At 44.9% G+C, this 26,344-nt stretch overlaps 1 protein-coding gene across 1 annotated transcript in view; it reads right to left on the bottom strand.

Moving 5' to 3' along the window:
- Positions 1 to 571: 571 nt before the first annotated feature.
- Positions 572 to 26,344, bottom strand: part of LOC138645062 (multidrug resistance-associated protein 1-like) — a 109,897-nt gene continuing 84,124 nt past the window's right edge. The window contains exons 24-32 of the mRNA XM_069734090.1: positions 23,869 to 24,179; positions 21,599 to 21,798; positions 19,807 to 19,933; positions 18,013 to 18,114; positions 14,752 to 14,898; positions 2,817 to 2,975; positions 2,497 to 2,663; positions 1,998 to 2,192; positions 572 to 1,508 (exon numbers count right to left, since the gene is read on the bottom strand). Of these exons, the coding sequence (XP_069590191.1) occupies positions 1,400 to 1,508; positions 1,998 to 2,192; positions 2,497 to 2,663; positions 2,817 to 2,975; positions 14,752 to 14,898; positions 18,013 to 18,114; positions 19,807 to 19,933; positions 21,599 to 21,798; positions 23,869 to 24,179 (1,517 nt within the window). The 3' untranslated portion in view covers positions 572 to 1,399. The remainder of the gene's footprint in view (positions 1,509 to 1,997; positions 2,193 to 2,496; positions 2,664 to 2,816; positions 2,976 to 14,751; positions 14,899 to 18,012; positions 18,115 to 19,806; positions 19,934 to 21,598; positions 21,799 to 23,868; positions 24,180 to 26,344) is intronic.

The raw sequence follows: 26,344 nt of genomic DNA on the forward strand, positions 1-26,344 counted from the left end.
AATAAATCAAAGAGGTGGAGTACTCCTAAACATACAGAGGAAAACCAAAAATTGGAGTAACGTTATACCACCAAAAGAGATTGGTTAGAAAATAAAATGTATCATTTTTATTAAGAAGACATATTAAAAACAAATATATACACTGTACATAATTTGGAAAATATAGCATAGAGGTTTATAAAAAGGAAGGAGATAAAAGACGTGCAAGGAAGTGGCACTCAACAAGTGTAACCCCTTTCAGAAAAAAAAATGTAAAACGCGCGTCGGGGCTGTGAGGAGGGCACCTGTCTGGATACTAACATGGGTAAGCACTAGCTGGCTCATACTTCAATCTTGCTTTGCACTCTCTGGAAGGGGACTTTTACGGGTATCACATTTATGATGATCATTTATACCTTCCTGTGGTGTTATAGTGCTGTTTCTCAATACACTTGTGGAGTGCCACTTCCTTGAACGTCTTCCATCTTCTTCCTTTGTATAAACCTCTATGCTATAGTTGGCAAATTATGTATATGTTATTTCTAATATGTATTCTTAATAAAAATGATACATGTTATTTTCAACCCTTCTCTTTTGGTGGTATACCGTTACTCCAATTTTTGGCTTTCCTTGGTATGTACACAGAAAGCTGTGATGTGGGCAGGATTAGCTTTCTGAGCTCTGCTACTCGCTACATCTAAAAACTCTGATTGTGTGACAACTGCTGCACCCAGTAAACTAAGTGATACAGTGTTGAAATCAGTGTCTCTGTCCCTACATTATGCTGCTCACAGATGACGTAGAAAAAACCTGGTGAAAGATTCCCTTTAACATGGGGCTATATGAGATTGAAGAATGACAGATGTTTGACGAATAGCATCCATCCAGGCATCTGTCAGAAGAATACATTTTTTCAGGTTTATTTCATATTTTGAGCCATACATCTCAGGACAAGTCGGATTTAAAGCTACATTATCAGAGTTTCCAAGCAAATTAAAAATGTAGCTAAATCATCGTACCAGGACTATATTAGTGAGTTATCTAACCTACAATATACAGATACTGTAACTATATTTTAAGTTGCTGGAAAATCCCTTTAAGGAAGGGACACATTTGTATGTGCTTTGGAAACAGAAGATCTAAGGGGTCAACTTTCTCCTTGTGGATTTGGCCAAGTTTTTCATTTTTTAACTAATATAGTTGCGTTATTTTTCCATGCATAGTCTCGCTCCAAGTTTCCTATTACTTATTATGTAATAATTTACTTGCGTGATATTTTTCCTGCAGTTCTTCATATTCAGCAATAACTACTTGACACAACTCTAAGGCGCTGAGGCTTTGTAGAAAACATTGTTAGGCATGGTGCATATTGTTGCTTCCCTCCAGTGAATATACAGTACTGTGCATCGGGTTTACATAGTTAAATGATATTTGCATCTTTGGCCATAAAGTAAAATAGTCCTTTATTTTCCAGTAGTCTTGATGGAGTGTCAAATTCTACAATTTCACCTTTGTCAAAGACAACTATCCTGTAGGGAAGGGAAAAAAAATTAAATAATTTATTAATAAACATTTTAAGAACGTTGCTGTTCCTAAGAATCTGCTCTGATATCTTAACAAATTGCAGAGCTATTGGGGTACGCATTAATGTAATAGGACATTAGATTTTATTCACATTCTACAAATATGGTTAATTAAAACTTAGAGAGTAACTGTCGTTTTAATTTTCATGCAATAAATCAATAATATATGTGAAAATAAAAAACTTTGTAATATAGTCTAGTATAGTCTATGCAATGGATATTCCAATTCTTTAGTGTATCACTGCATGGCCTATAAGTCTCCTTGCACCAACTTGTCACTCTCAACAAGGAGAAACTTTAACCCTTAGATATCTGTAGTAAGAACTTAATGTAATTTTTACTAGCTGGCTACAAGGTAACAAACACTTGCGGTTTAATGCCATATTAATTACATTAAAGGGTAATATGGCAAACACAAAAATAATAAAGGATTACCGGGTATAATCCATGATTGTGTTGAGTCTATGAGCAATCGTGATTACAGTACTATCCTTAAATTCTTCCCTGATGGTCGACTGAATGAGTTCATCAGTCTCCAGGTCCACGGCAGCAGTGGCTTCATCTAACACCAGGATTTTTGTCTTCCGAAGAAGGGCTCTTGCCAGGCATACTAGCTGACGCTGGCCAACGCTGGAGGATAAAAAGGGGCCACTTTTTAGCAATAGAAAAGGGCAAATAGTATAATTCATGACTACAGCTTTGACATCTCCCGGCAGAAGTAAATATCTATTCAATGGCTATCTTCATTATTGTTTCTCTATGGGAACAGAACACAGCCTAACACTCAAACAGGATCCATGACATCATCACAATAGAACACAGCCTACTTACAAAGCACACATTGAAAACTTGGCAGCACACTGGGAGACCATCACCATTTTTACAAATTCTACAACATATGACCGTATGCAACATATGCGTTTTATAACCCTACCTCAGATTTTCTCCTCCTTCAGAACACATGTGATTAAGGCTATCCGGTAAGGATGATGCAAAACTTTTCAAGTGAGCCAATTCTAGGGCTGTCCAAATATCCTCATCTGAATAATTATCAAATGGATCAAGATTCATTCTCAGGGACCCAAAGAATAAAACTGGATCCTATATAAGGTAAAACGGACATATTAGGTTCAGAACAGATTGCATTATTCAACTATAAAATGTAGATTTATTAATAATAATTTGAGTCCTAAAAACTGAATAAAAAAATAAATAAATGTGCATACAAAAAATGTAAAACCAATTTGGCTTTACCTGTGGGATGATTGTGATCTTAGATCTCAGTTCATGAAGGCCTAGCTTTGATACGTCTATTCCATCGATGTGAATTGTCCCAGTTGCAGGCTCTAAAATTCTGAACAAACCCAAGGTAAGAGAGGACTTCCCAGCTCCAGTTCTCCCTACGATGCCAACCTGTCCATACACAACAAGAACAGAAGTCATGAGGCTACTATTACCAACAATGTCTGTGGTCAGCTTTACTTTTCTACCAGTAATGTATTGAGTGAAGAGTGGTTATTAGCTGTAAGGGTATGTACACATTATCAGATTACTAAAATCACTCTTATAGAAAAATAAAATTGTTGTGTCATCATGGTTTTTACCAATTAAGGAGATTTTCATAATTCCGCAAATGCCCTTAAAGGGATTCTTTTGTGATAACTTACAGTTCGGTGATGGTACAACCACCCATATGGGGTGCCGATTGCGTTCACTTTTTTCTCCTTTATATCGGGGCAGCAGTCTGCCCCTCCATTCATTCTGTTTAGGGGGTGCTTAAAGAAACCAAGGGAATCACTCAGTAGTCCCATAGAGAATAATTGGAGCAGCCAATAGCAATTTATCTCAAAAATGGCATGATAGTTTTAATGGAATAGTTTGAGTGGGTCATTAATATGAGATCAGTGGGGGGTCTGAAAACCGGCAAACAAACCGATCAGCTGTAATCAGTATTGGCAGCACTATGTCTCCCTATATCGCTCCACCAATCTCACATTGAAGATCTAGCCAATGGGCAGGCCATTAATTATTCAGTCCTGGACAAACCTTCAAAGGGAACCTGTCGCCCCCAAAATTGACGATGAGCTAAGCCCACCATCATCAGGGACTTATCTACAGCATTCTGTAATGCTGTAGATAAGCCCCGGATGTATCCTGAAAGATGAGAAAAATAGGTTAGATTATACTCACCTGGGGGGCAGTCCGATCCAATGGGCGTCGCGGTCCGGTCCGGGGCCTCCCATCTTCATACGATGACATCCTCTTCTTGTCTTCACGCTGCGGCTCCGGTGCAGGCGTACTTTGTCAGCCCTGTTGAGGGGAGAGCAAAGCGCTGCAGTGCGCAGGCGCCGGGAAAGGTCAGAGAGGCACGGCGCCTGCGCATTGCAGTACTTTGCCCTCAACAGGGCAGACACAGTACGCCTGCGCCGAAGCAGCAGCGTGAAGATAAGAAGAGGACGTCATCGTAAGAAGATGGGAGGCCCCAGACCGTGACGCCCACCGCCGCGGGATCGCCCCCTGGGTGAGTATAATCTAACCTCTTTTTCCTATCTTTCAGGATACATCGGGGGCTTATCGACAGCATTCCAGAATGCTGTCGATAAGACCCTGATGCTGGTGGGCTCAGCTCATCGTCGATTTTGGGGGCGATAGGTTCCCTTTAAGAACTTTTGCAGTAACAATAAAGCCTTTAAAAATTAAAGGGGTTGTTCAGTCTTAATACTACGAGTCTGGATTCACTCTAACAGGTAAGTATTGTAGACACTCAGTGGTAGATACAGTGGGGAAAAAAGTATTTAGTCAGTCAGCAATAGTGCAAGTTCCACCACTTAAAAAGATGAGAGGCGTCTGTAATTTACATCATAGGTAGACCTCAACTATGGGAGACAAACTGAGAAAAAAAAATCCAGAAAATCACATTGTCTGTTTTTTTAACATTTTTTTTTGCATATTATGGTGGAAAATAAGTATTTTGTCAGAAACAAACAATCAAGATTTCTGGCTCTCACAGACCTGTAACTTCTTCTTTAAGAGTCTCCTCTTTCCTCCACTCATTACCTGTAGTAATGGCACCTGTTTAAACTTGTTATCAGTATAAAAAGACACCTGTGCACACCCTCAAACAGTCTGACTCCAAACTCCACTATGGTGAAGACCAAAGAGCTGTCAAAGGACACCAGAAACAAAATTGTAGCCCTGCACCAGGCTGGGAAGACTGAATCTGCAATAGCCAACCAGCTTGGAGTGAAGAAATCAACAGTGGGAGCAATAATTAGAAAATGGAAGACATACAAGACCACTGATAATCTCCCTCGATCTGGGGCTCCACGCAAAATCCCACCCCGTGGGGTCAGAATGATCACAAGAACGGTGAGCAAAAATCCCAGAACCACGCGGGGGAACTAGTGAATGAACTGCAGAGAGCTGGGACCAATGTAACAAGGCCTACCATAAGTAACACACTACGCCACCATGGACTCAGATCCTGCAGTGCCAGACGTGTCCCACTGCTTAAGCCAGTACATGTCCGGGCCCGTCTGAAGTTTGCTAGAGAGCATTTGGATGATCCAGAGGAGTTTTGGGAGAATGTCCTATGGTCTGATGAAACCAAACTGGAACTGTTTGGTAGAAACACAACTTGTCGTGTTTGGAGGAAAAAGAATACTGAGTTGCATCCATCAAACACCACACCTACTGTAAAGCATGGTGGTGGAAACATCATGCTTTGGGGCTGTTTCTCTGCAAAGGGGCCAGGACGACTGATCCGGGTACATGAAAGAATGAATGGGGCCATGTATCGTGAGATTTTGAGTGCAAACCTCCTTCCATCAGCAAGGGCATTGAAGATGAAACGTGGCTGGGTCTTTCAACATGACAATGATCCAAAGCACACCGCCAGGGCAACGAAGGAGTGGCTTCGTAAGAAGCATTTCAAGGTCCTGGAGTGGCCTAGCCAGTCTGTAAGAGGGTGAACTGTAGTCCCACTGAGAGGGCACTAGGACCCTGTGGTTTTTGCCTGTTGCAGCAGAGGACAGACCTCCCAGAGACAATGTGTGCTGCGGGGTGGGGTCTAGTGTCTCGAGTGTAAAGTGAAAGTGAGAAGTGAGAGCTGAGAGAGAAAAGGCGGGAAGAAAAGGAGAAGCTGCTGTGAGATCTTAAAAAGAGACTGTGTGGATTTACTGCAAGTGTTTTTGGAGGAAAAGAAGCTTTTGAGAGACTTTTTGTTGCTAACGTTCCCCTGGAGAAGAGCTAACCTTTTGTTTAACTCTGTGAGAGACTTGTGTTGCTAACGTTTCCTGGAGAGGAGTTAACCCTTTATCTAAGTAAAGACGGAGACTTTGCTAAGAACCCAGTACGTATTTGGAAGTCTGTGGATTCCCTGTGCATTGAGTGGAGGAACAAGTCTGGACAGACTGCTGATACAGAGACGGACGGATTGTCGTGGAAGCATTCCTAGGAGCTACAGAAGCAGAGACTACATCGTGAGACCACTAACTAAGTCCCCGGCGTTTGGGCTCGGCATCGGCCGACAAGACAAGAGGAGTTTGCTGTAACTTATTGGCGCTGAAAATATGAACTGGCTGCAGCCTGTGCGGATTCCTGCCTGAGAGGAAATCCATCTCAGGATACGGTACCATAGTTATAGATACCCGGGTATCTCTGCTCAGAGTGTTAAATTGTTACTTTAGAGGTGTATCTTATATTAGAGTTGTGTAAGTTATACTCAATGTGCCATTCCAGGGGCTCCCTTAATAACACTACATTCAATTTACACTTGTTCCTGTTTTTAGTTGCCTGTTAGGTAAATTTCTTACTAGTCTGTTGTAGTACACAGTTCTCAGGAGACCTTGGAGTGGCACAGTGATTTCAGCTGCTGCTGAATTAGTGTATCTTTGGGGTGCATCTGCCTTAATATTCTCCATATTACCTTGATTAATTTGCCTTTGAGTAAATACCGTTGGAGATTTCTGCCTTGGTCTTGGTTTGTGACTCACTGGATCTTATTCGGACCTCTGGTCATTACATTTTTGGCGTAGTCGGCAGGATCCAGTGTTTGTCATGGACGGAGGCGAGGGTGGAAATGACCCCGCTGTATCCGCATCCTCCTCGGGGGTTGGGGTTCCCCTGGCAGCCGCTGCGACTCCGGGAGGGTATGTGCCTGTAGGAGCTCTACTTCAGCACATGCCGAAATACGATGGGCGCAATATGGCGTTGCAAGATTGGGCTGAGAGAATCCGGAGTATTCTGCGCATGTGTAATTTGACCCCCGCGTTACGCGCTGAGCTGGCATTAAATGCACTGGAGGGTGATATTAGGCGTATGGTGATGGTGCGCCCAGAATCAGAGAGGGATACATTAGAAAAGATTTTGGAACTGTTAGAGGGGAGTTTGGGGGGCCGAGCGCGTGTGGCCCAGCTTCGGTCCCTATTCTTTAATCGTCCCCAGAGAGAGTGTGAGTCCCTGATGCAGTACTCTAATATTTTACAAGAGATGTTGAATGAGATGCAGCGACTAGACCCGGGGGCCATGGGGGCGTTCCGGGAGGTAGACCGCTTGCTCCGGGACCAATTCATCACCGGTTTAGCCCATAGACTTCTCCGGGACAAGCTGTTGGAAATGGCCCGGGTTGCACCAGAGTTATCTTTCTGGCAGATTTACCGAGCTGCAGTGGAAAGGGAAGAGAAATCAGCCTATGTTCCCGAGGGGTCAGTGAACAGTGCCCAGCTGGAGGAAGGTGTGTCATCAGGGTCGGGGGGAGAGGGGCTGGTAAGCGTGGTACAAGCTTTGCGTGCTGAGGTGAAGGAGTTGAAGCTGAAATTGTCTCAACTGACAGTTGATCCCGCCTCTACCCCCTCACGGGAACCTCCTGCCCCACCCCCTGGAACGGTGACCCCGCAAATGGCCAGGTCGTCCTATCAGAATGAGTCAAGCCCTCGCCCACGAGGAACAATCACCTGCTGGAAGTGTGGCCGCCAGGGACACATCTCGCGTTACTGTCGGGTGCTTACAGCCCCAGAAACCCCGTCGCCGGCTTTAAACTTCCGGCCGCTGCCATGAGAGGGCAAGCAGCAGCGGCCCCACCCACACAAAGCCCTCGACGGAATGAACAAGATTTGTTTGCATGTAGTCCAGTGATAGAAGCAGAGTTTGAAGGGCGGAAGATGAGGTGCTTAGTTGACACGGGATCCGAATGTACTATAATGCCTCTAGAAGTATATGAGAGATACTTCAGTCGACTAGTGATTCCAGAGGATGGCCGAGTGATACGACTGACCGCTGCAAATAATGGTCAATTGTCAGTCAAAGGGATCGTGTGGATGCAACTAAAAATGTTTGGTCAAGAGCTGGGGCAGAAAGGGGTAGTACTGGTGGATCACCCCCCTAGAAGAGGGATGGAAGTGACGCTCGGAATGAACGTGCTGCGAGATTTGAATCACCAGATGTATGCCAGTGAAGGACCCCGATACTGGGCCCGTGCGACAAGACACCGACCCACACAGAGAATTCTACACCGTCTAGTGCTGAGTTGCGACTTGCTGAAAAGTGCGGTCCCAGGTGGCCGGGTGGGCCGGGTCCGAGTGACTTCGAGGGCCCCGATCCTGCTGGGACCCAGACAAGAGGAACTCTTAATGCTGCCTGTGGGAGCTGCACAGAGATTGAATGGGCTTGAAGTGCTACTTGAGCCCGCCCGAGAGGGTTCCTCATTTGCCAAGGTACATGTGGCCCGGTCTTTGGCGATTGTGAAGAATGGACGAGTGCCGGTCCGATGCATCAATGTTTTAGATGAAGCTGTTGCAATTCCCGCTGGGACCATACTGGCTGAACTGTTCGTGCCGGCAGAGAAGGTGCCGGAAAATGCAGGGTTCGAATTGCGACCAGACCAACAGTCATCCTGGACATTCGCGGTCGAGGTAGGCCGGACTGAACCTCCTACGGAGGAATGGAATGTTCATGTGATCATGGAGCAGATGGGAGTGGATCGGGAGAAGCTGACCCCCGTGCAGTTGGAGCGGTTGGAGAGAGTTTTGTGGGAACATCAAGAGACATTTTCCCGACATGGAGAGGACTTTGGGTGTACCCAGACGATTGAGCATGAGATTCCAACGGGGGATACTCCACCCATTAGAGAAAGATATCGTCAAATTCCTCCGGCGCTCTATCAAGAGGTGAAGAGCATGGTGGCCAGTATGCTGGACAACCAAGTGATCCGAGAGAGCCGGAGTCCCTGGGCGGCCCCTGTAGTCTTGGTCCGCAAGAAGGATGGGACACTCCGATTTTGTGTGGACTATCGGAAATTGAATGCCCACACCGTACGGGACGCATATCCTTTACCCCGTATTGAAGAATCCCTGTCGGCCCTGGGTCGGGCCAAGTATTTCTCAACGTTGGATTTGGCAAGCGGGTACTGGCAGGTCCCAATGGCTGAAAAAGATCGGGCCAAGACGGCGTTTGTCTTGCCAATGGGGCTCTTTGAGTTCAACCGGATGCCCTTTGGCCTCGCTACCGCCCCAGGAACCTTCCAACGCCTGATGGAACATTGCTTGGGCGATCTAAATTTTGAATCAGTCCTGATATATCTAGACGACATTGTGGTGTTCGGAACCTCATTTGAAGATCATCTGGAGAAGCTGCGTCAAGTTCTCCGGCGGCTCAAGAGCTACGGCCTGAAAATAAAGCCAAAAAAATGTCAACTGTTACGAAACCAGATTGAATATTTGGGGCATCTGGTGACCCCGGACGGGGTACTACCTTTAGCCAGTAAGATTAAGGCAGTACAAGAGTGGCCACCTCCTTGTGACCTGCGAGAAGTGCGGGCCTTCCTGGGCCTAGCAGGATACTATCGGCGGTTTGTGCCTAAATTCTCACAAGTGGTGAGTCCCTTGAATGAACTTTTGAGAGGGACAGCGCTGGGTCCTCGAAATCGCCCCATTCCATGGGGGCCCCTACAGAAAAAGGCATTTGATGGAGTGAAAACCGCCCTAACGAGTGCCCCATTGCTGGCCTACGCCCGGTTTGACACCCCTTTTTTGTTGTATACCGATGGTAGTCTTCATGGGTTGGGGGCAGTACTAGCACAGGTGCAGGACGGCCGAGAACGAGTGATTTCTTATGGCAGCAGATCTTTAAGAGACTCCGAGCGAAATCCGGCTAACTACAGCTCATTCCGGCTGGAATTGCTGGCCCTGGTGTGGGCAATGACAGAACGCTTCGCCGAGTATCTAACAGGAGCTGAGGTGCTAGTCATGACAGATAACAACCCGCTAGCTCACTTAGAGAATGCAAAACTGGGGGCGTTGGAGCAGCGGTGGGTCGCCAGACTGGCCAAGTTCAATTACCGCATTAAATTTCGCTCTGGTCGAGAGAACGGCAATGCAGATGCATTGTCAAGGGTGCCCCTTGGGTCATCCGGGGAAGATGTTGACGAACAACTTGAGGACACTGAAACTCCAGCTTTGGGGCAGATACCTATCTTCCAAAGTGTGGTACACTCAAGTGGGGTGGCCACCGGGATGCCCTGTGTACTGGGTAAAACACCCTCAGATTGGACAAGAGTCCAGGATGAGTGTCCGGACATTGCACTTGTGCGCCGTTGGGTACAAAACAAGGCCTGGCCCAGTGCAGAGGACAAGGCTCAGTTGTCCATGGAAGGAATGAAACTCCTTCGACAATGGGATAAATTGTGTGCGGAGCAAGGTCTTTTGTATCGTAAGGTGTACCTGCCATCGGAGCTGCAGCATCGGTACCAACTGATAATTCCTGTGGGGATGGGGCCGGTGGTCGCTCGTGAGGCGCATGAGAAGGGGGCCCATTTTGGAAGTGAAAAGACACTTCAGTGGTTGCAGCGAGTCCTCTACTGCCCTGAGTTGGGAGGGATGGTGGCCGACGCATGTCGGCAGTGCCGAATTTGTGGGCTCAACAAAAGCCCTGAGCAGCGGGCTCCCACACAGTCTATTAAGACTTCAGCTCCACTGGAGCTACTCATGATTGACTACGTGTTGATAGGGTACTCTACGTCAGGGTACTCCTATTGCCTGGTGATGACAGATCACTTTACCAAGTATGCTGTAGCGGTGCCGACAAGAGATCAGACGGCCAAGTCGGCGGCTGAGGCAGTGTGCCGACATTTCTTCCAAGTGTTCGGGTGTCCGCAGAGAATACATTCAGATCAAGAGGCCTGCTTTCAGGGGACGCTGATGAAAGAGTTGCACCAGCTCTATGGTATCGAGCAGTCGAGAACAACGCCTTACCACCCTCAGGGTAACGGGGCGTGTGAGCGTTTTAATCGGACCCTGTTGCAAATGTTGAGGTCCTTAGAGAGTCAGCAACAGACATGCTGGCCTGAGTATCTCCCCGAATTGATGTGGGCTTACAATAACAGGGTGCACAGTACTACTGGTTACTCACCACACATGTTGATGTTTGGTAGACCTGGCCGAGACATTGAGGATTTGAACATGCCAGATCCCTCCTCCGCCCCCCTTCGGACTGCATCCGAGTGGGTACGAGAGCATCGGCGGCGGTTGAGGGTGGTGCATCAGGTGGTGGGCGACCGCCTTCGACAGGTGGTCCATAAGGACACGCGACCTGTACAAACAGAGCTGTTCTCTCCGGGGGACAGAGTGTTGGTGAGGACAAAACGACGGTCAGGAAAGCTGAGTGACCGATGGGAGGCGATACCGTATCTGATAAAAAAACAGGTGAACCCTGAGATTCCAGTGTACGAGGTCAAACCGGTGGGGACAGGGGGGCCAACCCGTAATTTGCATCGTAACATGTTACAACGGTGCTGGTTTGAAGATTCGGCGCCTACTCCCCTAGAGCCAGAGGCCATGTTCCAAGGGGCGGAAGCTCTGAATGATCTTGAGTTTGATGGTGTGTTTACTCCTGCGCCTGCTTATTTGCCCCCTGTGACCGATCTGGCCTCGGGTGATGAGAATGTTGGGGATATGGAGGATGTTGTTGAGGAGAGTGCATCAGGTCAACTGCTTGGTCCTGACGCTGTATCACAGGACATCGAGCCGCAGGAGGAGACAACTCCACTTACGGCCACTAACACGACCACGGAAGAGACTCTAGCTCCCTCTAAGGTCGCACCTGTTGATGTAGGACTCAGGAGAACTACGCGATCTACGGCAGGAATACCGCCTCAGCGATATGCTCAAGATGAATTTGAGTGGGAAGGTATGTCGAGGACGCCAACCTCTAGTGGGGTGGCATGTAAGAGGGTGAACTGTAGTCCCACTGAGAGGGCACTAGGACCCTGTGGTTTTTGCCTGTTGCAGCAGAGGACAGACCTCCCAGAGACAATGTGTGCTGCGGGGTGGGGTCTAGTGTCTCGAGTGTAAAGTGAAAGTGAGAAGTGAGAGCTGAGAGAGAAAAGGCGGGAAGAAAAGGAGAAGCTGCTGTGAGATCTTAAAAAGAGACTGTGTGGATTTACTGCAAGTGTTTTTGGAGGAAAAGAAGCTTTTGAGAGACTTTTTGTTGCTAACGTTCCCCTGGAGAAGAGCTAACCTTTTGTTTAACTCTGTGAGAGACTTGTGTTGCTAACGTTTCCTGGAGAGGAGTTAACCCTTTATCTAAGTAAAGACGGAGACTTTGCTAAGAACCCAGTACGTATTTGGAAGTCTGTGGATTCCCTGTGCATTGAGTGGAGGAACAAGTCTGGACAGACTGCTGATACAGAGACGGACGGATTGTCGTGGAAGCATTCCTAGGAGCTACAGAAGCAGAGACTACATCGTGAGACCACTAACTAAGTCCCCGGCGTTTGGGCTCGGCATCGGCCGACAAGACAAGAGGAGTTTGCTGTAACTTATTGGCGCTGAAAATATGAACTGGCTGCAGCCTGTGCGGATTCCTGCCTGAGAGGAAATCCATCTCAGGATACGGTACCATAGTTATAGATACCCGGGTATCTCTGCTCAGAGTGTTAAATTGTTACTTTAGAGGTGTATCTTATATTAGAGTTGTGTAAGTTATACTCAATGTGCCATTCCAGGGGCTCCCTTAATAACACTACATTCAATTTACACTTGTTCCTGTTTTTAGTTGCCTGTTAGGTAAATTTCTTACTAGTCTGTTGTAGTACACAGTTCTCAGGAGACCTTGGAGTGGCACAGTGATTTCAGCTGCTGCTGAATTAGTGTATCTTTGGGGTGCATCTGCCTTAATATTCTCCATATTACCTTGATTAATTTGCCTTTGAGTAAATACCGTTGGAGATTTCTGCCTTGGTCTTGGTTTGTGACTCACTGGATCTTATTCGGACCTCTGGTCATTACAAGTCTCCAGATCTCAACCCTATAGAAAACCTTTGGAGGGAGTTGAAAGTCCGTGTTGCCAAGCGAAAAGCCAAAAACATCACTGCTCTAGAGGAGATCTGCATGGAGGAATGGGCCAACATACCAACAACAGTGTGTGGCAACCTTGTGAAGACTTACAGAAAACGTTTGACCTCGGTCATTGCCAACAAAGGATATATTACAAAGTATTGAGATGAAATTTTGTTTCTGACCAAATACTTATTTTCCACCATAATATGCAAATAAAATGTTAAAAAAACAGACAATGTGATTTTCTGGATTTTTTTTTCTCAGTTTGTCTCCCATAGTTGAGGTCTACCTATGATGTAAATTACAGACGCCTCTCATCTTTTTAAGTGGTGGAACTTGCACTATTGCTGACTGACTAAATACTTTTTTGCCCCACTGTATAAGCAGGTGCTCCATGGTAGAATGGGTAGTAACTATGAAGAAAACATGAAGAAAATATCATTGCAATTCCAGTTGCAAGTGATAAAGAATGAATTTATTGCATACCAGCAGTCTGTGCAGATGGGCCAACGTTTCGGTCTATCATACCTTGTTCACGGCCATCACGGAGGGACAGACATGTAAGTGCTGAGGGTGTTTGTCAATTGGAAGTGTCATGGTATTTTCTTCATATTTACTGCATTGACTGCAGACGTGGGAATCCTCACATGGCGTGCACTGCAAACTGTGACGATTCTCCAGGAACCAGCGCAGAGAACAGTGGTCATGTAAGCCTAGGAATATCATATGCATACTCCTGGCCACAATCCGACTAGACTGTTTCCGGCCTAGCTTAATACAGCTGCATTGAGTGAGGCCGCACCCATCCAGTCGAATGATGATCGGGAGTATGGATATTGGTTACCTGCAGTCACATGACCGCCGATCCCGGAGCAATCACAGGAGAATCCTCGCAGTTTGAAGTGAGCGCGATGTGAGGATTCCCAAGTCTGCAGTCCCATAGAGTGACTGCAGACTTGTCGTTTTAGGCTGGACAACCATATTAACCAGGAAAAACTCCAATCACGTCAGATACCAGCATCAGACAGTCTGATCAAAATGAATTAAAACAATAAAGCAGTGATGCAACAATGTGACTTATCCCCTATCCAAAAGACCGCTGGGACCCCCAATCATCCCAAGAGCGCTGTACTTGGTAGCCACTGACAGTCCCAGGAGCAATGGCACCGTGCATGCGTGGATTGATTCCAATGGGGCACTTTAGAGCCTAGTATTTGAAATCGTTGAGTGTTCCCCATCGGTATGCAAGAATCCTTACGACTGGTGATGGGAACGTGTGCTTTCTTTACAGTACATGTTAAAGTTAGTTTTATTCACTTAAAATGTTTTATAAAGGCAGAGAAAATGCCGCGAAAAACATTGTTGCGTTTTTGCAGCAATTTTTTTTTTTACTTTCTCATAGCTTTCTATGGGTGAAAAATTGACTCAAAAGCGTTTTCAGAAACGTTGCAATTTTCAAATTTAATCAGGAAAAAAACAAGCGTATACATCAGATTTTTGAAATCTCATAGCTTTTCCTGCATAGAAACGTAGCAAAAAAATGAAGCATGTGAACATAGCCTATGAATTGGACCTGAGTGGCGCTTTGTCCATGGTGATGCAATTAGTCACTGAAGACAGCAGTGATGTTTCTCATGATGTCCTCTGACCATTCCCCTTTACCTGACAATGGACGCAACATTCAAAGGACTAAAAATTAAAGACTGAAGCAGAATTTATATTATAATGCTATATTATCTGTTCACATCTTTTATATTCCCATTTCTTATAGGACAAAAATTAGCTTTATCCCAACTCAGATTCTCAGACAGGCAATGCTCTAAGGATTTCCTGAACAGAAAAAAAAATACACCAACCTTTTCTCCAGGTTCAATAGACGCAGTGACTTTCTTTAAAGCCAGTTCTAGGTCTTTCCTATACCTCAGGCCGTAATTCTGAAATTCTATTTTACCAGAGTGTGGCCATTCTGATGGTGCTGAATCATGTTCTGATGTCCATGGAGCCTAAGGAGACAATCTAATATGTAAAGCTGAATGTGCGTGGGCGTGTGCGCGCGCGTGTGTGTGTGTGTGTGTGTGTGTGTGTGTGTGTGTGTGTGTGTCCGGGATTGGCATATGCACCGTCGCAGCTACAGCCACAAAATTTTGCACAGTCACACGTCTGGACCCCGAGAGCGTCATAGGCTATGTTGTGAGGCGAAATTTTAGCCCCACGCATTCCAATTCACCAAACAATTTTGCTCATATCTACATAATGGGGAAAAAGTGAAAGGAAAAGTGTTGGAAGCAAATTGACATCTCCCAGATGTGAACAAGGGAGACTTAGAGAATGAGAGCGATGGCGCCAAAGAGTATATACCGTACAGTTGCTAGGGGGGGGGCCCCGACATGGGATACTCACCACACACGGGGATATGAACACACACACAAAATGCGCCACACACTACCACGTGCTTGAACACACATACCACCCTCAGCACACATTTCACCACACATACACCAACCTCGCCACATAAAAGTCGAAACACAAAAGTCGCCGCTCAAAACTCGCCACGTTCAAAACTCGCCACATGCAAAACTAAGCTCACGCAAAACTCGCCACACGTGCAGAACTCACCTCACGGAAAACTTGCCACACACAAAACTTGCACACGCGGAAAAATTGCCACTTGTACAAAAGCTGCAACACATGCAAAAGTTGCTTCACACAAAACTTGCACATACTCAAAACGCACCACGCATAAAACTCGCCACGTGCAAAACTCGCCATGCGCAAAACTTGCTGCACACAACTTGCTACACTAACCTGTCACATGCAACTCGACACAAAAAGTTGCTACACGCATGTCGCCACACAAAACTCATCTCACAAAAGTCGCTGCATGCATGTCGCCACATGCAACTCAACACATACAACTTGACATATGAAACTCGCCCTAAAACACACACAAGTCTGATATTATCCTTCAAAAATAAAAATCTGATTAATAAGCAGAAAAACTACAAGAGCAACAAATGTACCATATAAGAAATACGGCAGCTGTCAGTCACATGACCTGTCTATTATGTGTATGTGTGAGCTAATATATACTGCCAGGGGGGAGGGCTTCCTGTTGGCTGGGGATTTATCAGGCTGCCAATTTAGCTTACAAATACTGAGGTAAAAATACTGACCAAATAATGTGTGAATGAGGTCTAATACAGGAGGAGATGACTTACAGGTATATACTATATACAGGAGGAGATGACTTACAGGTATATACTTTATATAGGAGGAGATGACATATAGGTATATACTATATACAGGAGGAGATAACACACGTATATACTATATACAGGAAGAGATGACATACAGTTATATACTATATAGAAGAGGAGATGACACAGGTATATAGAGGAGGAGAAGACATACAGCAGGTATATACTATATACAGGGGAGATGACATACAGGAATATACTATATACAGGAGATGACATACAGGTATATACTATATATAGGAGGAGATGACATAGGTATATACAATATACAGGAGGAGATGACATACAGCAGGTATATACTATTTACAGGGGAGATGACATACAGGTATATACTATATACAGGAGATGACATACAGGTGTATACTATATATAAGGGAGATGACAAACATGTATATACTGAGGGTAAAATGAGAGGTGTGAGCTGAAAATGAGAGGTGTGAGGTGAAAATGAGAGGTGTGAGTTGAAAATGAAAAGGTGTGAGCGCAAAATGAGAGGAGTAAGGGAAAATAGTGTAGTGATCAGAAAATGACAGATGTGAGGTCGAAATGACAAGTGTTAAGGGGGAATGAGAGGAGTGAGGGGGGAATGAGAGGAATGAGGGGGAAAATGAGAGGTGTGAGGGAGAAAATGAGAGATGTGAGGGGGGAAAATGAGAGGCGTGATGGGAAAATAAGAGAAGTGAGGTGATATAACTAACCACAGATATTTACTATGCCCATGCAACGCCGGGCTCTTCAGCTAGTATTCTATAAAACATAGGAGAAATACAGTAAAACAATCAATTAGGATGTGTTTGCAGTCTTACTGTAAGGAGATGGACATACTGCCCACATTCCCACTTGAAGACACACGTATTGTAATGTGTATTGTGAAAAGTGTTGTTAGTGACGGCGTTGTACTTTGATCGACAGTAGAGAGTTAGAGTTAGTGTTTGGGACTAGCCCAGAGTGGAAGGGGTCAAAATAAAGGTACTAAGACAGTTTCCTGTCAAGAAGTCAGATAGGGCCCAGCGTACAACAGAAGCAGACCTATGGTCTGACTAGTCAGTAGAGCCGCGTGACGCGAGTGGCCCTGATTTGAGTGGAGACCGACTCAGTGGGTAGTGAGAGAGAAAGTGACAGGACGACAGAGTGGTGGTCCAGGGACAGGTCCAGGGACAGGATGTCAAGCAGCGCGGCCCCAGGTTTGCCAGAGAGAGAGGTAAGGGGCCAAGACGGAATAGTGAACTTGAGACGGAGAGAGTACCCCAAGGCATCAGCAAGCAGAGAAGTTAAGGAACGACCATAGTGGCAAATTAGTTCCCCTAAGGCAAAGGAGGATGAATAACCATGGGTTCAGGAAAGGACTCTCACTTACTGGACTGCGCTACTGTACTGGGTTGTTGTGTAGGTAGAGGAACTTGGGGGCAGAAAATAGTAAACCTGGAAGGGGTAGAGAGGCATGGGGGTCATCAGCAGACCTTTTGCTGTCATGAGAACCCATCAGCACCCCACGATCACGTCACTGGAGCGTGGATCGATACGCGCCCCTGTCAGCGCGTGTTAAATCCCACTGTCAATATCTGAAAGCAGGATTTAACAGGTTAACAGCCGTGGCAGAGCACCGATCCACCCATGGCTGTTAAAGGCACATTACGGCTGATTAAATCAGCTGTCATGTGTGGGGAAAGATGCAGGCTCAGCATGTGAGCCCGCATCAAAGGCAGGGACGCAACATATAACAAAAATATATGTCATATGTCAAAAAGGCATTAAGTCTGGAGTGTTACTTTAATACATACAGTATGGATAGTAAGTGCTGTGACTAGTCCAGCTACATATTTATAATACTATATGCCCCTCGCTCATACAGGTCCTTACCTCTGGCTCCACATCACAATACTCCTTCACTCTCTCCACAGAAACAGAGTTTGTTTCCATGTCGGTAGCAGTGTGCACGGCCTCTTTTAAAACACCTGTCAACTATAAAAAAACAGCAATTATCTCTTTTTACCATTATTAGATATTTAGACATCTATTCCAGTAGAGTCTGGTTAGGCCAGCTGCTGCCTATGGCCCAGTGGACCCCTCTACAGGAACACCACCAGCCATCATTGGAATAAGGGGAGGTGCAGACGATACGATGGGGCTCCGATTCATTAAGACTTGCATTGCGCACATTTCTGCTTTAAGAAACGCACTTTTTTATATGTGAGTGGCGTATGTTGTTCAGGTTACTGAGAAAGATGAGTGGTAATTAAAGGGATCATGTCCCGCTGTACATGCAGTCCAATCTGTAAAGAGAAGGAGAGGCGGCGCACGATTATATATAGGTTTGCTGGAAAAGATCCTTTTTAACCTGTATTTAAGTTATTGAAATCTCTGGTGCCCCTTGGGTGGTCCTAATCTATGATTGACAGCTATATCTGCATGCTCAGACAGAGGGATGACTGTCAAATACTGATTAGCACCGCCCACCGGACTCATGTGCATACAAGCACAAGGGATTTCATTTAAGAAAATGCAAGCTTTTAAGAAACTTTTCCCACAATATGGGCATCAATATGTTCAGCTCCTCCTACTCTATAACATCCAGCTTGCAGATCAGATACCATTTTCAACATGACCGGTCCCTTTAAGTCCCTTTGACAGTCATATTGGTATGCATCAAACTTCCCAAAGAAGAGACATAAGTAAGTGCACACATTCACTGGTGCAACGTCATATGTGCATCATGCTGCAATGAGGACACTCCAGCCCCACTGATCAAAACAAGAGCTGGGAATCCCGGGAGTTAAAGGGGTTGTCCCACAAACAAAGTACATTCTAATTAATAGATCTTAAAATAAAAATAAGTTCCACAATTGGATGTGTTAAAAAAAATGTTCCTGTCCCGAGATAATCTTATAAAAGTGCTCTGCGTAATGAATATGTCCAACCATGCAGGTAATAGGTCGGAAATATCACAGCTCCTGGGCAGGGGAAAAGCAAAAGAGTATACAGACGGGACAGCCGGGGTTCACAGTTGATCCTTTTTAGGATGTAAAACAAGTTTTTAAACAGGCAGGGACTGGGAAATGTTTTTCCTTACAGAAGCCAGAAGCTGTGATCCCCCGCTGTAATGTCTGTATACTCTTTTGCTTCCTCCCCTGCCCAGGAGCTCTGGAATGATCAGACCATGTTCCTGTATGGTGAGACACAGCCATTACACAGTACACAGCAGGGGCACATTTATAAGATTATCCCAGCACAGGAACATTTCTTTTTAACACATCCAATCGTGGAACTTACTTTTATTCCAACAGCCATTAATTAAAATGTACTTAGTTTGTGGGACAACCACTTTAAGGAGATTCGTAGACCTCCCATCCAGCAGTTACCGATTACTGACCCGCCTGATGGACTGGTGCTATGCAAATCAGTTATCCCATCTCTCGATATTATTTAACCCATTATCTACCAATGTCCTTTTTTTTGGGATGCCTAATCTTTAGCTTCCAGCAACTAAGATTTTCTAATTTTTATAATTAGGTCCAAATTTTTTGTGTTGTGTTTGTGAAATGAAGGTTTTCAAAATAGGAAATCAGGTCATTGTCATTTTTAATTGAATATTGGGACGCCCTTTTCTGAAAAATCCGTACTTGTAAAAATTTTAATTTGGCAAAGTATACTTACCCGAAGAGAGTTCACTATAGCAAGGCCAACGAGTCCAGGAGAAATGCTCTCCCTGAAAAGCACCCCCACAATAGCAACTGTAAAGACTATGAAATTACTGAGGAGATCACAGCGGACACTCAGCCACCTAAGAAACAAAACAACGCAAAGATTACAACTAACAGCTAAACCTCCATCAAACTAAATAAACAATACATTTCCATCAAAGGGGAAATTCAGGGCATCTATTAGCACTACTACAAGAGTCAGCACACCTTATTGCGCTTATTGTTACACCGGCTGAGCTTGGCTCTTATCATCTAGCTTCTCCTCTTCTCTGATCTAAGCACTATGCCAATTAGGCTAAAGAGTTGAGCAGCCAAGTCATGGCCGACAGTCTTGTTGCTAGGGACACACTGCCTAACAACCGCAGTCTTGTAGACCACCATTTTGCACCCTACAAGCTGAACATATGTCTCAGGTTACTAGAGCACAAAAAATATTCTTAGTGAATTGACTCAAAGTTCTCTTATATCTTATGAAAATAAAGGGAAGGGATGTCTACTTTCTGAAAAATTATTGGTTTGGGCACTTGTCATCTTGATTCTAAAAAACAAAATAAGAATATGCCGCTTACTCCATGTGCCGGGCACATTGGTGAGCAATCTCGGAAATGTGGCAAAGCCAAAATACAGTACAGGCAAAATGGAAGTGAAAAGAACAAACTGCAAAGCGATTAAAAAGTTGGTGGGACTTAGTGATGGAAATGTGAAGACACGAGCTGCAAATGTCTACCAAAAAGAGGAATTCTCCTAAATCCAGTGACACGACCATGGACCACACGAATTCCCTGCAAATTCTTCTACCCCGCACAACTCTACTGAGACTCTTCAAGCGCAGAATGGGTCAGACAAAGTCATCCTTCTTGAGAACTGTGAACAGGTCAGAGTAGTATGTATTCCGAATCTGGGGAAGGAACAATAGGTTCTAGGAGCTGAAGATCATAGATAGCTCTGAAGCACCCACCTCTGTACGGATGTTGATATAGAATGCATGGAAGAAAGAAAAATCTGGGGACCGACAAAAGACAGACTCAAAGGGACCCTAAACCTCCAAAATTGATGCAAAAGGCACCACAAGGAACCCTTGCTGCAAAAAGGTAGTAAAATAAGACGCCAAACGGGGAAGAGCGCTCCTGGATAATAAAGAGGAGAGAAAATCTCCTCAAAAAGGGCCTCCAAAGAGCTCCTAGAGTGGAAATAGAAGTGAGACAGTGCATGGAAGAGGGGGCACAGTAAAGACTTGGTCCTCGAAGAGGGGTGGTAGAAGTAAACTCCGCCTTCTGTCATGTTCGGACAAAGCTGGCACTACACTACGGCAGCAGCCTCAAGGGATGGAGGAACACAGGGAAGTACACTATTGAAGCAGTGCATGGTGTGTCCTCCCTGGGGTGAAGAGTAAAGATGGAGGACATCCAAGCCACCTAGTTAGAAAAAAAAGGAACAAAAGAAAAGAAAAAATTGCAAAAGACATGATACAGGTCTAGTCCACCTCCAATGGATACTAAACTGAACCTGAGCTGCTTAGTTTCTGAGGAGAGGTTATAGTCTACCAGGTGGAGACAACAGTTTTTTCCCCTAGTGTTCAGCCTCCTAGCAGCAAGGGATATATCCACGGTCCTGTGTCCCCTATTGCTATTAAAGAGAAATAATGGATATGTAGTACTGCTAATGTCTTCTTCTGAAAACTAAAAGTGAGAGTAGGACACCTGACTAAAGCCGTCTAACTAAAGTCTTCTTTTACAATTCAATACCTGTTAGCTACAAAGCTGGAGAAGTAGAAGCGCTGGTTGGTGTTCAGACGTAGATTGCTGTCTTGGATAAAATGTTTCTGTTCTTTGAAAGCTCGAATGACATTTACTCCTTGGAGTGTTTCATTGAAGTGAGTGTAGAGAGGCGATTTACTGACGGCATCCAGACGCTTCAGCTGCCGCGAAGTGGCAACATAAAATCTCTACAAAGAAGAATGGCTGCGTAAAAACTTTTGGCAAATAGTATTTTTGCAATACAAAAACATAATACTGAGTTCATAATGAAAAGTATAGTTTTGTAAGCTTGCGAGCAGGGCCCTCACTCCTCCTGGTATCTGTTTTGAACTGTATTTCTGTTATGCTGTAATGTCTATTGTCTGTACAAGTCCCCTCTATAATTTGTAAAGCGCTGCGGAATATGTTGGCGCTATATAAATAAAATTATTATTATTATTAAGTATAGTGCTTTTAATAAAAATCTGCCTTCAGTTTCATGCTGGCCAAACTAGGAGAGGCATGATACATTTTATTTATTTATTCATTTTACCCCCTTATGTAGCGCCATTCATTCCACAGCACTTTACAGACATTACCAGCACTCTCCACATTGGGGCTCACAATCTAGAATCTCTATCGGTATGTCTTTGGAGTGTGGAAGGAAACCGAAAAACCCAGAGGAAACCCGCACAAACATGGGGAGAACATACAAACTCCTTGCAGATGTTGTCCATGGTGGGATTTGAACCCAGATTCCCAGTGCTGCAAGGCTGCAGTGCTAACCACTGAACCACCGTGCTGCCCTACATGACCTCTCATTGCACAATGGCATGTTTTAAGGCTCATTCACAGGCTGAGCATGGAACACAATGCACGGACTGTCCGCGACTCTCCCTCATATTTGTTTATGAGGCTGTGATGCTCGGGTCAGGAGAGCCGCGACCAGTCTGTGCATGAACCGATTTGTATGGATGTCTGAATAAGGCTAGGCTCACATTGCGTTAATGGGTTAACGCTAACGGACTGCGTTGCATGGCGAAAATGTCGCAATTAACGCCATGCAACGGGACCGTTAGCGCACCCATTGACAGCAATGTTATTTTTAGCTGAAGCGCATCGCTAGCGCATGCCATTTTCGGCACGTGCTAGCGATGTGCAGTTCTTTTATGACGGACCTCGGACGCTGCTTGCAGCATCCGAGGTGCGTCCGAGGCCCATTCCTCGCTAGCGGGGAGGGTGAACGCCGACCCTCTAGAAACATTGCATTAGCGCAATCCGCTAGCGCTATGCGCTTAACGGATTGCCCTAACGCAATGTGAACCTAGCCTAAGCCCTTACTCTGAATCACTGCAGCATTTTGGATTTTATCCTATGTCATGTGACAAGGCTCGTTAGATTGTCAATATTGACTTTTAGGATTACCATTTCCTATTGGTGCCAGTAGCGTTTTAGTCCTCTTCCTCTCTGATTTGCATATTTTCCAGAGGAGCATTGGGGATTAAAAGTCTTCTAACCTTGGCATGTCATGCTTGACATGTCACTGTCCACAACGAGAAATGTGACCCCTTGGATCCCAGTCAGACGCCTCTCACCCAGCCAAACCAGATCTCACACTTTGCACTGATGAGGCGCAGTAGCCCGAAACAGTGTATTCAAATTGAGATTTTGGTTTTGGCTTTTATCCCAAGTCATGTGACAAAGGCTCAGAGAGTTGCTATTGACTTATAGGATTGCTATTTGCTATAGGTGGCACTAGAGTTCTAGTTCTCTTCCTCTGTGAAGAGACAATTTGCATATTTCCCAGAGGAGAATTGAGGCTTAAAAGTTTCCTCACATTGGCATGTCAGGATTGACAGGTCACTCTCCGCAAGAAGAAACGTTACCACTTGGATCCGGGTCAGGAAAAATAAAAAAAGATTTAAAAAAGAAAGATAACCTAAAAAGTGTAAACCGTATAGAGAATAAGGCGCATAGACTAAAGTTCCTAAAAAAGAGCAAATTACGACGGAAAAGTGAACTAAAAAGTAATGATGAATCAGAGAGAAAAAAATCTATTGTGCCCTTGTCACTTAGTGTATTTAACAAAGACCCTGAATAATGTATAAGTAGTGTATAAATCGTTTGATCGCAATGCAAGTTTGAGAAGAGCATTGCCGACTCTAGTGGTTATTATCACCAAGCAATGCAATGAATTAAAATGTCACATCTAGACCATAACGTGCAGTAAGAAAAAAAATGTATTACTGTAATCCCAAAACAACCCACACGTTCCTTACTTGTAAGAAGAAGTAGAGTAAGCCTAATGGCACAAAGGCCACAGCAGCAAGAGGAGTCGCTATCGCAATGACCAGCAGTATTTCCAGGATAGTCAGGCTCATTATTATAAACAGCATTAACATCTGCGGGATAATATTGTCTATAGTGTCCATCTCCTTAGCAAACCGATTAGTCAGGTTTCCACTGGGGGTTCGCTCAAAAAAGCTCAGGGGGCTCCGTAGGATGCTGTGCAGGAGATTGGCGTGAAGCTGGCGAGATACCGACACGCCACCGATAATTATAGTAGCTGATGCTATAAAAATACCTAAAGCTGTAAGAAATAAAAGAATAAATCTCTAAAATCCGTTAATAATAAATCAAAATTATTTTTTTTTTTACAGATTTGTAGGTCAAGAAAAGAAAATCATGTGACGTCAGAAAAGGCAGCTGTACAATGGAAGGTTCCCAGCTAACAACTCACCAAGACAGAAACATCCTACACCCCTCTGAATGTGTCATATGGTGGGATTAGATTTAAAGGGAGTTCGTCAGCACAGAATGACTGGTAAAATGAAGAACAGGAGCTCAGCGCACCCTTTGTGGGCAAATGGGTCAGTGTCGGACTGTATTGGCAAAGGCCCACCAGTAACATTGAGTCTAAGGGCCCACTGTTCAGCTACATGCAAAAATATCCTGACCCTAATACACAATTTTACATTTCCTTCCATGTAATATTAACTTGGCTAGCTTGTGTAATGACTGATTAGATTATACCTTTTCCTGCAAATTGTGAATCAAGTGTAATAGCGCTACTTATTACTATTGCTTGAGAGGGGCCTACCGGAGGATTCTCCTGTTGTCCTGTGGGCCAGTCCGAGCCTGAGTGTAGTTCACATCTACTTGTTTTCCATGTATCTCCATCCTTCTCTGGTTGTATACAGCCAGAACTGCCAATCAAAATAGAGGGGGGCAGAGATAAAGGGAAAACAAGTAGGTGGGAGGGTGCACAAATGTTTGGTCACACCAAGGGTGCCCAGATTGCCTCTACTTGGCTTGAACAGTTATGTTGGGCTAACAGACTCTCTTTAAAATCAGTACTAAAATATCCTTGATTTGAATGACATTGTGCCATAAAGTAAGGGAACCCACCTTGGCCCGGGGCCCTTATGTGACCCGGGATGCTATGTGGTGCGTACCTCAACTATTTGGTCCAGGTTGGCTTGTCTATTTCTGCAAGTTCTCACATAAATTTTACATAAAGAGAAGGGTAGGTAGCATGAGAGCAGGGATGGATAAGTACTAGTGGTGCACTGTGTGGCCATTATTGGGATCCCAATTATATTAGCAGAATGGGGGTTTTCTGATCCGTATGTCACACAGAAAGTAGGAGTGGAAGTGGAGACATGGTCATACAAAGTGCAGCTATCTTCTGTCACATTCGTGTCTGAACACTACCTCTGCCTTGGTCAGTAGGCTACGCTAACACTGTGGATGCCCCTGGGAGTGTTTCAGTTATACTTTATTATACCTTGGACTTGCGGTCCCTCCAAGCAGTCAGATAGTTAGACCCCTAGCAGTCTGTCTCAAGCTGCCAGTTATAGATTTATCCTGACTCTGCACTATATCTCTGCTATATTCTGTTACTGACCATGGACTGACTTGATCCTTTTTCTGCCTGATGATTCTGCCTCTTACTCTGTCCTCCTGGTTTTGACCTTGGCTACTTTCTGACTTTGTGTCTGTCTCCTGTTTTGTCCTGTTACAGCCATATTTGGTTTTGACCAAGCTTAGACTACCATACTCTGCCAGCTTTCTCCACCGGCCAGCAGCCACTCTGTGGACGTAACCCAAAGGGCTCTGCATAAGTCCAAATCCCGGTAGAGGGGTTAAAAGGAGGAAGACTTGGTTCCCTAGGGACCTACTAAGCAGAGTGGCCTGTGCAAAGTTTGTTCATCAAAGCCCTATTTAGAGCTGCCAGGTGACCTCAAACAGTGCTCCATCACATCTTCATTGTAGTTTATGGGAAAATAGGTATTAAGCTTACCGTTAATGATGTTTCCAGGAGTCCATCCTGACAGCACCCTGGAGGACGTCCTCCTCCCCTTGCTGGGACAGGAAACACACGAGTTTAAAAGGTCAAGTCCCACCCACAGTCCTCAGTGTTGTAACAAGAACCGCCTCAAGGCAATGCAGAAAAAATTTGTTTAATGGTAACAAACATATTACGTTATAACCAGGAACATATTACATCATATGCTAGGAATAGGTTACATACATGCTAGAATACCATACTTAATATATAATACAGGGAGGGAACTACCCGTGCTGTCAGGATGGACTCCTGGAAACATCATTAACGGTAAGCTTAATACCTATTTTCCAGGACGTCCTCCTGACAGCACCCTGGAGAGTACCAAAGCATCTCCTCAGGGTGGGATTACCGCTTGGAGAACCTTTCTCCCAAATGCAGTATGATGACCAGACAAAACATCAAGT

The sequence above is a fragment of the Ranitomeya imitator genome, chromosome 7 (genome assembly GCF_032444005.1).
Source record: "Ranitomeya imitator isolate aRanImi1 chromosome 7, aRanImi1.pri, whole genome shotgun sequence".
Taxonomy (NCBI): Eukaryota; Metazoa; Chordata; class Amphibia; order Anura; family Dendrobatidae; genus Ranitomeya; species Ranitomeya imitator.